Raw genomic sequence first — 14,539 nt, 5'->3', positions numbered from 1 at the left:
GTCGTTTCTGGAGCTCCGTCTATTCTTCTTCATTTCTTGGTCTGTCCGCTCTCATCATTTTTCAGCCATGCTTCTATCCTGATCCATCCCTGTCTTCATCTTCTTTGACTCCTCTTCTACCTCATACGGTCTATGGGTTCTTTTTCATCCAGTGTTCATCCGTTCCACTTCTCCTTTTCATCTCTCTGCTTTCAGTTGCATCTCTCCTTTCTCTCCCTCTCTCTCTGTCTAAGCGCATCTTGTTTTCCTGTGGCCCTCCCCTACCTGTGCGCTCCTCTGTTGAATGCTGAATGTTCTTTTCAGGCTCAAAGGTCAGAGAAAGGTCATGGTCAGCTTTTAGATTCTGGGAAGTAAAAGCTGAAAGGGAGCCGTGCTCTCTGGAGAGAGAGAGACAGCAAGAGAGAGAGAGAGAGATTGTGTCAATGCTAGAGCACTGAATAAGATGTATGCAGGGCAATTGAAGCGCGATCTTGTCTGACTTCAATATTAGTTTCCAACAAATCCCTTCTCATGAAGATCTACAGGAGAGGCGGATGCGGTCAGTAAGACAAATGACTGTGTTAAAATGAATTTGTGTTAAATGTTGCGCAATTAACACGTTAAATTCAAATTGAGACATTTTTCATTGTGTTGTCATGGGTCAGGGTCAAGGAGGACTTTACATACCGGCTGTTTGTCCACAAATTGGAAAATGCTGCTGAAAGAAACATGGAATTGTGTTCTTTTACACGTGAGAACCTCATGATTCACTTTTTAAATGTCTCAGACTAGCTTGATTCACAGTAGATGCTTCACCTCACTTTTCTCCTTCTGTTCTGAGTTACTGAGTCACTTATAAAGTACATTTGGAAACACATTGTAAACAAAAAAGAAAACCCTTTTTAAAACTTTCTTAAAATTATATTGTTTAATAAACAATTTATAATTAAGTTACTAACTATTTTATTAAATACTATAAAGTCATTTTATAAGACTTTAAATTTAACGCAATAACTTAAATTATAGCTTAAAATCCGATAATCCAGTAAAATAAAATTGTATTGTCAGTAAAGAAATGTCTTTTAGCGCATTATTTGATTGGACTTTATTTCCATAGATGAGTATGTGTCATGAGCAGAATATCCACAGAGCAAACAAATTAAGCGCTTTTTCAGCACAGTAAAAGCATCCTTGCCCGACTATTGAAATGAATGGGTTTCATAGTGCAGTGCTTTCCACATCTGGTGTGAAAGCGTCTGTGCGCTGAACACAAATGTGCATTTTTTTGGCTCATATATTTGTCCATTTTTCTCTTTCTTCTGAACATCAAAAATGCAATTTTCGACGTATGATTTTAGTAAGTAGGTAAGTATGTAATGTGTATTTATATAGCGCATTTATAGTGTATGGCCATACACCCAAAGTGCTTCACAATCTTGAGGGGGGTCTCTCCACTCTACCACCAGTGTGCAGCATCCACTTGGAGGAAAACACCACACACCAGCTTTTGGTGGAGTGGAGAGACAGTGATACAACCAATTTAGGGGATGGGGATGATTGGGAATCATGGAATGGAGGGAATTTGGCCTGGATATCGGGGTTACACGCCTACTTTTTACGAGAAATGCCATGGGATTTTTAATGACCACAGAGAGTCAGGACCTCGGTTTAACGTCTCATCCGGTCTCTTAGACTGACAAAAAAAAATGGTGCGTTCCCTTTCTATTGCTGTTAAATAATAATAATAATAATAATAATAATAATAATAATAACAATAATAAACTTAATTTTTATATGGCAACTTTTCAGATAAACTTTTCATTCATTTTCTTGTCAGCTTAGTCCCTTTATTAATCCAGGGTCGCCACAGCGGAATGAACCACCAACTTATCCAGCAAGTCTTTACGCAGCGTATGCCCTTCCAGCCGCAACCCATCTGTGGGAAACATCCACGCACACACATTCACACACACTCGTACACTGTGGACAATTTAGCCTACCCAATTCACCTGTACCACATGTCTTTGGACTGTGGGGGAAACCGGAGCACCCGGAGGAAACCCACGCGAAGGCAGGAAGAACATGCAAAACACCAACTGAGCCGAGGTTCGAACCAGCGACCCAGCGACCTTCTTGCTGTGAGGCGACAGCACTACCTACTGCGCCACTGCCTCGCTCACTTCTCAAACATAGAAATGTGTAAAAGATACATAAAGGATGCAAAAAAGAAATGCAATAAAATGAAATTAAAAAACTATATATATATATATATATATATATATATATATATATATATATATATATATATATATATATATATATATATATTAATCAACAATATTGCATTATAGCATTTGTCACTTAATTTAGGTGCACACAGAACTGACAGTGAACTGATAATGAATTATCCTTCAAACAAGGGAGCATGTACATCCAGCTGGTTGTCATCACAAAACAGGCTTAAATCAGATTAAGTGCTTCATTGTCTGGTTATAATAAACATTATTTATGTTATTCTATTTTTATTTATATTGTTTATTATTTGTCTTTTTATAATTCGGTAATGCACATTATCCTGAATAATATGTGGTTATTTCACACATAATAAATAGTTGTCCTCAAAATATTAATTTGATGAACACAACAACAGCAGTACGATGATTTTAATGTTAAAGTCTGATTACTCCTTTAAAATAATTAATAATTATGGAGAATTGAGATTTTGAGATGTTTGATTTGTTAATAGCTCATCAAATGCAAATCTAAGCTACATACAAAGCAAATAGCGCATTTGTAGAAGGCTGTTTGATGAGCTTTTATCAGGGAGAATCTGACCAGGGAATAATTAACTGCTTGATGGTTCTTTTGGCCAATCAGAATCTGAACTATCAAAGAGAGCTGTTTAATAAATAATTACAAATATTGACATTATAATTTTCAGTACCATTTGTTGTTGCAGCCATAATACTCGGATTAAAGAAGTTATATTATAAGATCACTTCTAATTAGAAGAGCACAAGTAAATTTGCAAGATATCATTTTGTTTTCTTCCCTTAAAAGAAGCAAACTGCATGGATGCATGGATCTACCGCAATGCCAAAAGAATCAATGTAAATTTATTTAGAGCTAAATTTCAGCTAATTCAGAGTGCAAGATTGATTGGGTTAACTACAACCAAATAGAGATTAATCCTAATGAATTATTTGAATCTATTGACTGGCGTACTGTATAGCGAGGCAAGTTAATTCCATGATTTAATTGGCTTCATTACCGGCCGGTTATATAACTCTCCATTGTTTTGAGTTTCCAGTTTTTCACCTTTTTATCTTTTCTCCTTTCCCTCTATCTAAGCATCTCTTTATCTCTCCATCTCACCCCCCTCGCCTCATCTATCGTTCTCTCCATCTCTCCCTCTTCTCTTTCATTCGTCCTCTGAGACCTTCTCTCTTTTCTTGGTGGTCGATGAATGTTTGGCTAAAACATGGAGGCGGTTTTGGAAAGTGTTTCTGTTTGGTTTTGTCCTTCATGCCTCTTTAAATGTATTTCTACACAGCAGCCGTTTGTTGTCAAGCTGTTTCATGTATCGCGTTACAAAAAATTGCACCAGTGAAATGAAAGTTTAGAGTACATTTGAACTGCTGTTGTTTGTTTTCTGTTTCATCGGCTCTCTTCTGTTCTTTGTTTTGTTCTCTCTCTGTGTGTGTGTGTGTAGTTTGAGTGAGTGAGTTTCTGGAATTAGTGAGCGTGTGTGTGTGTGATACTGTGAGAGAAAGCAGAGATGGACGAGAAGCTGTACCAGTCTCTGGCGCGGCCTCACCCCGGCCTGGAGCTCAGTTATTCTAGCTCATCTGAAGAAGAGGATGGCAACCTTCATCACAAACACTACAGAGAGACGCACATCCGCGCTGATTATGAGCCTGACCGCAGATTCACCTATAACAGCCACAAAGTCCGTAGAAAACCCTTGGAGCAGCCTCAGAAAGGTGAGATCTGCTTCTTGTTTGTGTGTGTGTGGTGTTTTTGTGTACTGGTTTAGGTGGTTTACAAGGACTAAAATTTGTATGACATGGATATTAGCTATTACAATATTGAGGTGGTTTATGAGGACATGCCTATGTCCTTGCAATTCAAAATGCATAAAAACATACTTAATGACAACTTGAGGCATTCAAATATTGCCAAAGGTTTCCTGTGAATGTTGGTTTAGGAGTAGGGGTCTGGTAGGGACGTAGAATAACAGGTTTTTACACTATAAAATACATTATCCCTTTGAAAAGTCCTTGTAAACCACCAATACTAATGTGTGTGTGTGTTAGGTGTGTCAGAATTTTTGTACAGTGTATTGCAATGCAGACATGGTAGCTATTGAAAACTGTTTTAGTATTGTTTTAATAACAAACCATATCCGGATATGATGTAGTGACAGTTTTCTAGCATACTATAGTAAGGGAGGCTAGCATACTTTCGAGAGGAGGCGAGACACGTGTGAGTAGCATACTACGTCAAGGGACAAATGGGCGAGTAATTAACTTCATTACTTAATTCAACTATTTTAAAAGCTCACATCTGCTTGTGAGTTTGCTGGGACAGTCTTTCAGTGGCACTGATGGTACAGTAAAACCCATGATCAACTGTGTTACTGCTAAGGGCAGACTATAAAAAGCTCCTTCTCTTCCATTATGTGGAACACAATGCTGAACATGTCACTATGATGGTTTTTGATACATTAAAGGTTTTGCTCATATTCCCGACTGATTGTATTTAATGACAAAATGGTATACATGTAAAGTAAATTGAAAACTGTGGACACAGTGTATCAATATCATGATATCGACTAGAACCGATTCATTGTTATCGAATCAAACAGTGAAGACCCCAAGTGTGAAATGTTTTTAGGATACAACTTATAAACACATATTCACTCATCGGCCACTTTATTAGGTACACCTGTCCAACTGCTTATTAACGCAAATTTCTAAACAGCCAATCACATGGCAGCAACTTATTTATGCATTTATACATGTAGACATGGTCAAGATGGTCTGCTGGAGTTTAAACCGGGGATCAGGATGTGGAAGAAAGGTGATTTAAGTGACTTTTTACGTGGCATGCTTGTTGGTGCCAGACAGGCTGGTCTGAGTATTTCAGAAACTGCTGATCTAATGAGATTTTCATACATTTTTCAAACTATCTCTAAGGTTTACAGAGAATGGTCCGAAAAAGAGAAAATATCCAGTGAGCGGCAGTTCTGTGGGCACAAATGCCTTGATTCTAGAGGTCAAAGGACAATGGCCAGACTGGATCGAGCTGATAGAAAGGCAACAGTAAATCAAATAACCACTTATTTCAACCGAGGTATGGGGAAGAGCACAACGCGTTGAACCTTGAGGCGGATGGGTTACAGCTGCATAAGACTATATCGGGTGGCTCTCCTGTCAACTAAAAACAGGAAACTGAGGCTAAAATTCACACAGGCTCACCAAAATTAAACAGCGGAAGATGTTGGCTGGTCTGATGAGTCTTGATTTCTGCTGTGACATTCGGAGAGTAGGGTCAGAATTTCTCATCAACAACAAGAAAGCATGGATCCATACAACCTTAAATCAACGGTTCAGGCTGATGGTGGTGGCGTAATGGAGTGATAATTTCTTGGCAGACATTGGGCCCATTAGTACCAATTGAGCATCATATTAATGTCACAGCCTACCTGAGTATTGTTGCTGACCATGTCTATCCCTTTATGACCACAGTGTACCCATCTTCTGATGGCTACTTCCAGCAGGAATTGTCATAAAGAACAAATATTAGACGGGTTTCTTGAACATGGCAATGAGTTCACTGTACTCAAATGGGCTCTACAGTCACCAGATTTGAATCCAATAGAGCACCTTTGGGATGCGGTGGAACCGGAGATTTGCATCATGGATGTGCAGCCGACAAATCTGCAGCAACTGCATGATGCTATCATGTCAACATGGACCAAAATCTCTGAGGAATATTTCCAGTACCTTGTGTAATCTCTGCCCTGAAGGATTTAAAGGTTCATGAAACCCTGAGTATTTTTTTTGAGGTTTTAACAGAATTGTGTGTGTTGAGCATCAGTTAAGACAGTGTTAAAACCTGTCAGCTTTAATTGTTGGAAAAACTGGATAATTTTGAGCTTTTGTCAGCTAATTTCAGCTTCCGGGTTTAAATGTTTTTTGGAGCTGGATCAAAATCGGCGATGTAGCACAAAACTGCAAGTGCAAAGATGATGCGTTGGTTTCTCATTATTATTCATAGCGGAGTTTTCTTATCCTATGAGAAGAGCCTGCTTCTTAATTATTCATGAGAACACATGCTTTCCGAAGGCAAAAAAGACCTGCCAGTGCCAAGCTGTGAGACACGGACCCACGGCACAAAGTATTTAGCTGTTCATGAAGGGTCGTATGTGTTTGTTTCTATGATCTACAGGGTTTGTTGTCAGTGCCAATACAGCAAATCTGTATGTGTCCAGCAAGCATTTTTGTCCGGAGAGCAGTATACGAGAATTAGAGAGTGGCGGACTTTGTCTTTTATCAGGAGTTCGTTAACATTTAGACTAAGTCTGCATTTAGACCTATGATTCAGACCTGGGGATTGAGGGAAAAGTCCTTTATTTATAGTGTTTATATGAACACGCTTATTTTTATAATGATATAAGCTGTGGTTATCTGTATATGAAATTACGAATAACAAATGTAGCAGGTCATTAAATTGCTGTTTATTTCTTTGCATTTTAACTTTGTAGACTATAAAATCATGCGTCTCCTCACGATTTGTGTCTCATTCTGTGAGCTCATCGACAACAGTTGTTCGCTCCCCTCCTTCTCCCCTGCTGGCCACACCCACTCCTGCCCTTTGCTCGCAGAGCTCCACGCCCATTATGATGCATGTTTTGAAAAAAATTCTGTAGACTTGAACCGAAAGTGGGGGGTGTCATGTGGGGGGTGTCATGACCCGTTAAGGCAGTTCTGAAGGCAAAAGGGGTTCCAAACCAGGTGTACCAAATAAAGAGGCTGGTGAGTGTATATGACACGTGTTACAAGAAAGATACAGATATTTTATTTTTTTTGTATCTTTTCAGGATGTAAATGCACAAACTTGCCTGAGAAGGTTAAAATTAGTAAAAACAATGGAAGCTGATGGAATGTTACCACAGTTCACAAAAGCAAAAGTGTATGAGTGTGTGTGTGTATGAGAGTATGTGTAATTTCTCTTTGTGGCACCCAAAACTTGTGTATCTTGTTCTCAAAGGCCTTTACATCACTTGTCATGATCTCCTTGTGCAAATTACAGAATGTGCTCAATGAGAAATATTTTTCAGTCAAAATATTTTTTCAGTCTGTGTGCAAAGGACGGTTACGTTTTGAGTTCTGTCATTACACATTGCCAAAACATTCTTGACGTTGTAGCTGTGAATGAAGCATCTAAAAACATTCTAATTTTAGAAGTAGATTGTTGTTTTTAAGTATATTGAACATTTTCTTTGAGTAGCACAAGTCCATACTGTATATGCATCAAAACAGTCTGATTTAGGAAATGGCTTGTTGTTTGATGCCTATATGAACTTGTGCTTCTCAGAGACAATCCATCATTAACAAATGCTTTGAAAATGTGTGGCTACAGCACAAAGCTGCTTGTTTTAATTTATAGTAGCCCACATATTGATAGACTATGTGTAAGAGGATTACAAATCGCTGGACTGAGTAAGAAAGACTTTAAACTAATTACCAAATACTGCTCTGTGTCTGCAGTAATAGGTAGTTAGCATGTTTGGAATAGACAATATCTTTATCCTTAGTATGCAGATATTAAATTTTTGGAAAAAGCGACTTATTAATAGTATTAATAATGTCCTGTAAAAGATATTTAGTCATGTTTTCTATCTGCACATTGTTTGCACTGTGAAACATGATGGGCTTTTTGTGATTACTTGGATTCTGTGTTGTTTTAATCAGTGTTAGTCATTCCAAATAAAATAATCAAAGGTTTGTACTCCGTTCACAACAGAAGGCTTTTTAAATCAGGTTGGAAATTACTTTTGTTCAGTTTTATGGTTTTTAAATTAATCTTTAGTAAAATAATAAATGTTCTTGCTGTCACCTTTGATCAATTCAATGCTTCCTTGCTCCCTTTTTTGCCATTTTTATCTGGACTGTTGATCAAGATGTTGATTTGATGCTTTAAAAATGCAAGCTTAAAAATATGTAATCACAATAATTATAAAATACAAACATTACTACAGAGAGGAAAGCTTTATTTAGATTTTTTAAAGCCAAAAGAACATGATACGAATAGGATGAACATCTATAACAAGCAATAGATGTCAAGCAAAAGTTCCAGACGGATATGTGTGCATGATTGCTTGTGTGCACAACAGAAGCAGCTATAAATGATGACACATAATTAATGTCCCTCTGCATTAGCGGGGCACGGGAGCTTTTATCATACTCTTCTGACATTGCACGAAAGGCTGCATTATCTAAAGGAGATCATAGCTCTGCAGACAAGTTGTTTTGTTTGTTGTTGATTTGATAGATGCTCTAATGAAAGTGATTATATGGTGCGACTCCTTAGTGAGAAACACAATTCTTTGAAAACACTGACTGCAAATTGAAATGAGCCATCAACACACACACACACACACCAAACATCAAACGCCATTGTCATTAAATAATAATGCGATGTGTGTTTTACTTTTGAATAATGATTTACAATTTAAATTTTAAAATTATTTTAATAATATAATTTATTTCAGCCTTTATTCTTCTGTCTTTGATATTCTACATTCATGGAGGCATTTTTGCTTGTCTGAGTCCCAAGGGTGAAATATTTCCATTAATTAAAGGATTCCCCGACTAAAAGAGATTCAAGTAACATTCTCTTACTTACTTTCTTTTTTTTTTACATTCTTGCTAAGTAGAGCTTAGTTACTGTAGTTCTGTTTGGCCACCTGAACAGAAACATGCATCGTATATATATTAAAGATTTTCTACTAGATTTTTTTTACTAGAGATTATCATGAATGAAAGTAAAAAAATGATCAAATATAGACAAAACTGTACATGTCATAAATATGTATTATATACTGATTAAATATGTATGATCAAATACTATATAATTAATACAAATACATTCTTAATAATAAATGATGTTATGCCAATTAAATACTGTATTTTTTCTGAAAAGTGGGTTTCCATTTGCAAATTATCAACTCAGTTCATATTGAGAAAAAAAAATGTATGTACAGTACATGTGGAAAGTTAAAACGCTGCCGTTCGGTTTGTGGAGGTTTATTTACATTTAAATGCAAATTCTCAAGAACACTTTTATTTTCAGTGCTAAATTTTATTTCTTACCTTTGTGTGAACAACAAGTGCTTGAGAGAGAGGAAGAGAAGGGGGGAGCACAAAGAGTGCAGTCCAATCAGGGCTTTTTCTCCCTAATGGCTTGTTTCCACTGACTGGTACAGTGCGGTATGGTACGTATCGGTACAGGTCACCTTTATCAGGCTTGCATTTCCACTGCTTAAAGGGTACCAAGTGTGCCTTTTTGGTAGATGTGGTGTACAACAAAAAACAGCCAGAGCAGACATACCAAAACTGTGACTTTTATTCACAATTTCCAGAGTGAACAATAAACAGTGAGTTACTCAAAAATAAGAAAAAGAAGGTTAGGCAAAAAGCACTATTTAAAAAATTGGGTCCAACACAAAGACAGGGGAAAACAGGAGAGCTGGCAGAAGGGATGTGGGCAGTGTTTAAGAAAAGAACAAAACCCAAACAATGTCTAACTCCCCAGAATCATCTAACTAAATAAATAAATGAAAACAAAATAAACAAACAAAGAGGTCTTCCGAGTATCCTAACTATGCAACTTTATTTATCTAAAAGAACAAGGGGTGGTGCTCGCACCTAACCAAGTCTACCTTCTTACCTGTCCTCTTCACCAGAGCCTCGTAAACAACATAAAAGAGAAGTGGAATGATATGATATGAATGGCGAATAACGTGAACAGACAGAAACTGCAACAACAGAATACACAGTTAGACCAGGTTTTTCTTAAACGCAAAGCAATAACATAGCAGACATACAGCTGAAACAAGTGGGGCTGGTGGGTGGTCTGGTGTGTGTCAGTGTGACGTCACTGGGGAGGAATGATTGACAGATGGATTAACCAATGACCGGAACCTGAGAAAAAACAAACACGGGAGAAACGAGAGAGGGAAAAAACACAAACAAGGTACAGACGACACAAGCACGTAACAGTAGAAAAAACATTTGATTGGATTGTTCTTACAGTGTCAGACACATATGGCCGAATGCATTCAAACTGTTTTTAAAGACCGGCTAATATTTAGCTACTGAGCTCATTCATAAACAGGGCGACAATGCTGTTGAAGTAGCGACCTGCACAGCCATGGGAACCTGTGGGTCTCCCGGGACCTGATGCAACCAAATGCAGCATAGGACAGCATGAGACAGGTGAATGAAGGTGAGGTTGGCAAGATACAGAAGTGTATGTGGGATGTAGGTGCATACAATTATCTATAGGACTCCCACAAAATGTATATTAAAAAATAAAATGGTGCTAAATTGTTATTAGCCTTTTTCTGTCTGTAAATGAATGTTCTGAAAAACCATGCTCATGTCCATGTTCATAAATAACTCAAATTAAACACAAATAAGACAAAACTTAGGCCTCTCTATTTATATTCTGTGTATTATTTTTTGATTCAACCAAAAACATGATGTAAAAAAACAGTAACACAGATGGCATCGACCATCACGATGTTTCGTTTTAATAATTTTATACGTTGCTTCATAGGGGTGCTTATATTGTCTTACAAATTGAGACAAATTTAAGGCTTTAAGTTTTAATTTTTTTCTTAAATAATGCACAATTTTGATTTTACAAAATAAAATCTTTTCAGCAATAACTACATTGGTATTTTAAAACAAAATCCAAATAAAAAAGTAAATAGTACAAAATAAAGAAGACTCTTTAATATAAACAAACTTTGTGCAGCTACATTACAACTTTAAAATCAATTCCTAATCAAAAATGAACAATACAAATATAAGAAGGTTCTTTAATACAAACAAACTAAAACTGTGACTGTGCTGGGATTTTACAATTTTTAAAGAAATATCAGAATGTTTTCTGGCATAAGCTGAGATCTTTGTACATTTACAATGTCCCCTGCTGATGAAAAAACTCTTTCACCGAGGACTGAGATGGCTGGTGTGGAGAGGAAAGCCTTTCCTAAACTAGAGTGCAGTGAGGTGGTCAATAGGCTCTCGGCTCCAGGGGGCTGGCCACTGGCATAAAAAAACTGACTATAATATACAATATTATAATACAAAAAGTATAATATAAGCAAATTATTAAAATATGCGTACACTAAATTGAAAAAGAGAAGGTAAAAAGGAACAATATGGTTCTGTAACAGCACAGCTTTCTCTGTCATTCTGAATAACATCTTCACACTTTTGCTATGAAAACACTGCTGCACCCTGTGATCTCCGTAACACTTGTCAAAGCTGCAAATACTCCGGTACACGTAACAGCTTTTTGCGTATAGACATCTATGGCAGTGGTTTTTTACTGTGCTGCATCGTATTCGTTGTTCCCAATTCACACAGGGCTTCAGCGTCAATGCTTGACAAATGGCAAGTCTGAAGTTAGGGCTGACGCGATCGTCATAGCTGCGACAGGCAATGAAGTTAGTCAGCAATCGGCTACTGTCTGAGCTGGTGTATTTGCATACAGCGATCTGATTAGCTGATGCTTCCGTTAGCGCTTGAAAAGTTGAGAAAGTCCCAACTCCTGCAGCGAGCAATGCTGCTGAACAGTGCCAACAGACACACAATTCAGTTCGACAATGCTTGATGTCACCCATTAAAAGTTGAAGGAAAGCGTTCATGCTAATGCCCCATGTGAATGGGCAGTTAGTAAACGTCTTCTTGCAGTATTTACACACAGTTATAGTGTTGTCTGGCGCACTTTACGGAAATGTCTAGATCAGATACGTCGTGGCTGTCCAGAAGTGCGATATGCACATCAATATAGCAGCATTTTTTATGAATATATAACAATAATTAATATTTTTTACAGTATTGTGATGATTGGGTTTAGGGTTGGGGTAGGTGGGTAGACATTAAAAAATACAATTTATTGGGTAATTTAATAAATAGCATAAATAATACTTGATACAACTACTGTTTTTACATTACTGTGACGTTTGAGTTTAGGGTTTGGGTAGGGGTAGACATTAATAAAATACAATTAATGGGAAATTTAATAAATAATATGAATAGTTTTTGTTAACTTCCAGCTGCAACCATATCCGATCTAGCAACAACCGCACTTCACCCCTGTCATTTAAGCCTGCTGCTCCACCTTTTGCTCTTCTGATATGCAGGTAAAGCGAGTTTTGACTTAACACAGCACCCCTTCTGTTCAAAAACTGTACTACAATTAATTTAACATTTGTACCGATGTTAATCATCACATATTTGTATCGATTTTCTACCAACTCATTGTGAATCATTACATCCCTATTGCCTTGGTCAACTTTGTTCAATCCAAATCTGATGAAAGCACTTGTTTTCCTTCTATGGAAGTCAATGGTAACCAGTTTCCATCTTTCTTCAAAATATCTTCCTTTAGGTTCAGCAGAAAAAAGATACTCATAGGGATTCGGAACCAGTTGAGGGCAAATAAAGGTTCATTTTTGCGTGAACTGTACCTTTAACATTTTTATATGGGCTAATTTCTCGAGCAAATTTAATATGCAATTAATGTGTGATTAATTAGAATAATTCATCACCACATTGTGTAGTTAATAAGATTATGCTTTAATAGATTTTATGTTAGATTACATTGCGGTTGGATGTCCAATTTGCACCAAAGCTAGATTGATAGATGGCCAGACAGATGGATAGATAAATATGCAAACAGACATACAGATATATGTTCATCACACATGCATGCAGCGGGTAGTTGAGCAGGTTACAGTCAGGCTTTTTGTTTCCTCTATGGAATTATTCAAATGCTACATGCAGAACAAAACATTCAGTTCCAGTTACCACGGAAACAGCTTTACAAAGACAGAGAGAGAGAGATGATGGAGACGGAGAGAGAGAGAAAGGGAAGAAAAGTAGACAGAGAGGTAAAGAAAGGTCTTTCACCCACTTCTCTTGCCCTCTCACCCTGGCTTTTTCCATCTCTGTCTGCTGGATGTGTGTTTGTGTGTGTGTGTGTGGGTCAGTCAGAGAAGCAGGGGGTCATGTTCGCAGTGAAGGACGGAGAAGTGCATCGTGGGCAATTAGTACTGAGATGATTAGAGCAGGGAGAGCAGTGAGAGGGGTCGCCACGGAGACAGGAGTCAGAGACGTAGAGGAGAGGATTCTTAAGGACACTTGAGTAAAGAGCTCGCTCCTCACACACACACGCACGCTGGTCTGAAAAATCACACACACGCTCAGGAAAACCCATCAAGAGCCCATCACCTTTACCTCAGCAAATTAAGAGAAACGAATGTGATGAGAACATATGAGTTGAGCTGAAAGGAGAAGGGACAAGATGAGGTTGCATAAAGAAAAGAGATGAGATGAAGTAATAAGAGGCAACGTCACATGAAAGGATATTAGGGGACGGGGAGTAGCCTGTTATGTAGATATGCGTGCTCAGTCTTAAAAGAGATGGAAGGAGATGAAATGAGAAAGGAGAATTTGACAACAAAGGATTTTGTGTTGTTTCTTTTTATATATACTCTACCGGTCAAAAGTTTGAGGTCAGTAGGATTTTTTAATGTTTTAAAATAAGCTTATTCTGCTCACCAAGGCTGCATTTATTCATCAAAAATACAGTACAAATTGTACAATTGTGAAATGTTATTGCACTATGAAATAACCATTCAAAAGTAGTTTATCATTTAATTTTATAATTTATTCCAGTGATTTTAAAGACGAATTTTCAGCTTCATTACTCCAGTTTTCAGAGTCACATGATCCTTTAGAAATCACGCTAATCTTAATTATTATTTTTATAAGTATTATTAATTTATTCATTTTAATTCATTCATTCTTTCAGCTTAGCATAAATCCTTTAAGATGACAGCAGAACCCTGTCTCATGTCTTAAAAGCAACTGGTGTTGGTCCGGCGGCGTGCAGGAATTACACTTATTACTAAGCCAAACTGACATGCTATTTCAGAGCGAATATTCAGAGTAGCTTGGTAAACAATATAAGGGCTGTGTCACAGGTCGTCATTATATAAAAATGAAATAATGTGATGTGAATATAGAACCATCCTCACCCTAGTAAAGCAGGAATAGCGCTATTTACTTGTGTTTTTTGTTTAACTAAATTAAATCTACATTATCGATGCTGTTAAAGGACCTTATGAAACTGAAAATAGTCACATCAATCTTTCATCTGAAGATTTTAGTGGCGGAACACTTCTGTGCACATATGACCCATTCGTAACAAAAACCTCTAATGCTACATCAGCCCCTTGTACACATATAGCCCT

The 14,539-nt window shown here is 37.3% G+C and overlaps 2 protein-coding genes across 7 annotated transcripts in view; one reads left to right on the top strand and one right to left on the bottom strand.

The window, feature by feature from the left end:
- The window catches only part of tenm1 (teneurin transmembrane protein 1), a 542,101-nt gene that overhangs the window by 301,742 nt on the left and 225,820 nt on the right, over positions 1-14,539 (top strand). For all 6 annotated transcript variants that reach the window (XM_068221426.2, XM_009301393.5, XM_073952089.1 and 3 more), the window contains one exon: positions 3,692-3,962. In XM_068221426.2, the coding sequence (XP_068077527.1) occupies positions 3,758-3,962 (205 nt within the window). In that variant the 5' untranslated portion in view covers positions 3,692-3,757. The remainder of the gene's footprint in view (positions 1-3,691; positions 3,963-14,539) is intronic.
- LOC141385799 (uncharacterized) overlaps positions 1-14,539 on the bottom strand; it is a 460,928-nt gene that overhangs the window by 228,302 nt on the left and 218,087 nt on the right. The window lies entirely within an intron of this gene.

This window comes from Danio rerio, chromosome 5 (genome assembly GCF_049306965.1).
Source record: "Danio rerio strain Tuebingen ecotype United States chromosome 5, GRCz12tu, whole genome shotgun sequence".
Taxonomy (NCBI): domain Eukaryota; kingdom Metazoa; phylum Chordata; class Actinopteri; order Cypriniformes; family Danionidae; genus Danio; species Danio rerio.
The sequence above is the reverse complement of the archived record's forward strand: the minus strand, read 5'-3'. Positions and strand labels throughout refer to the sequence as shown.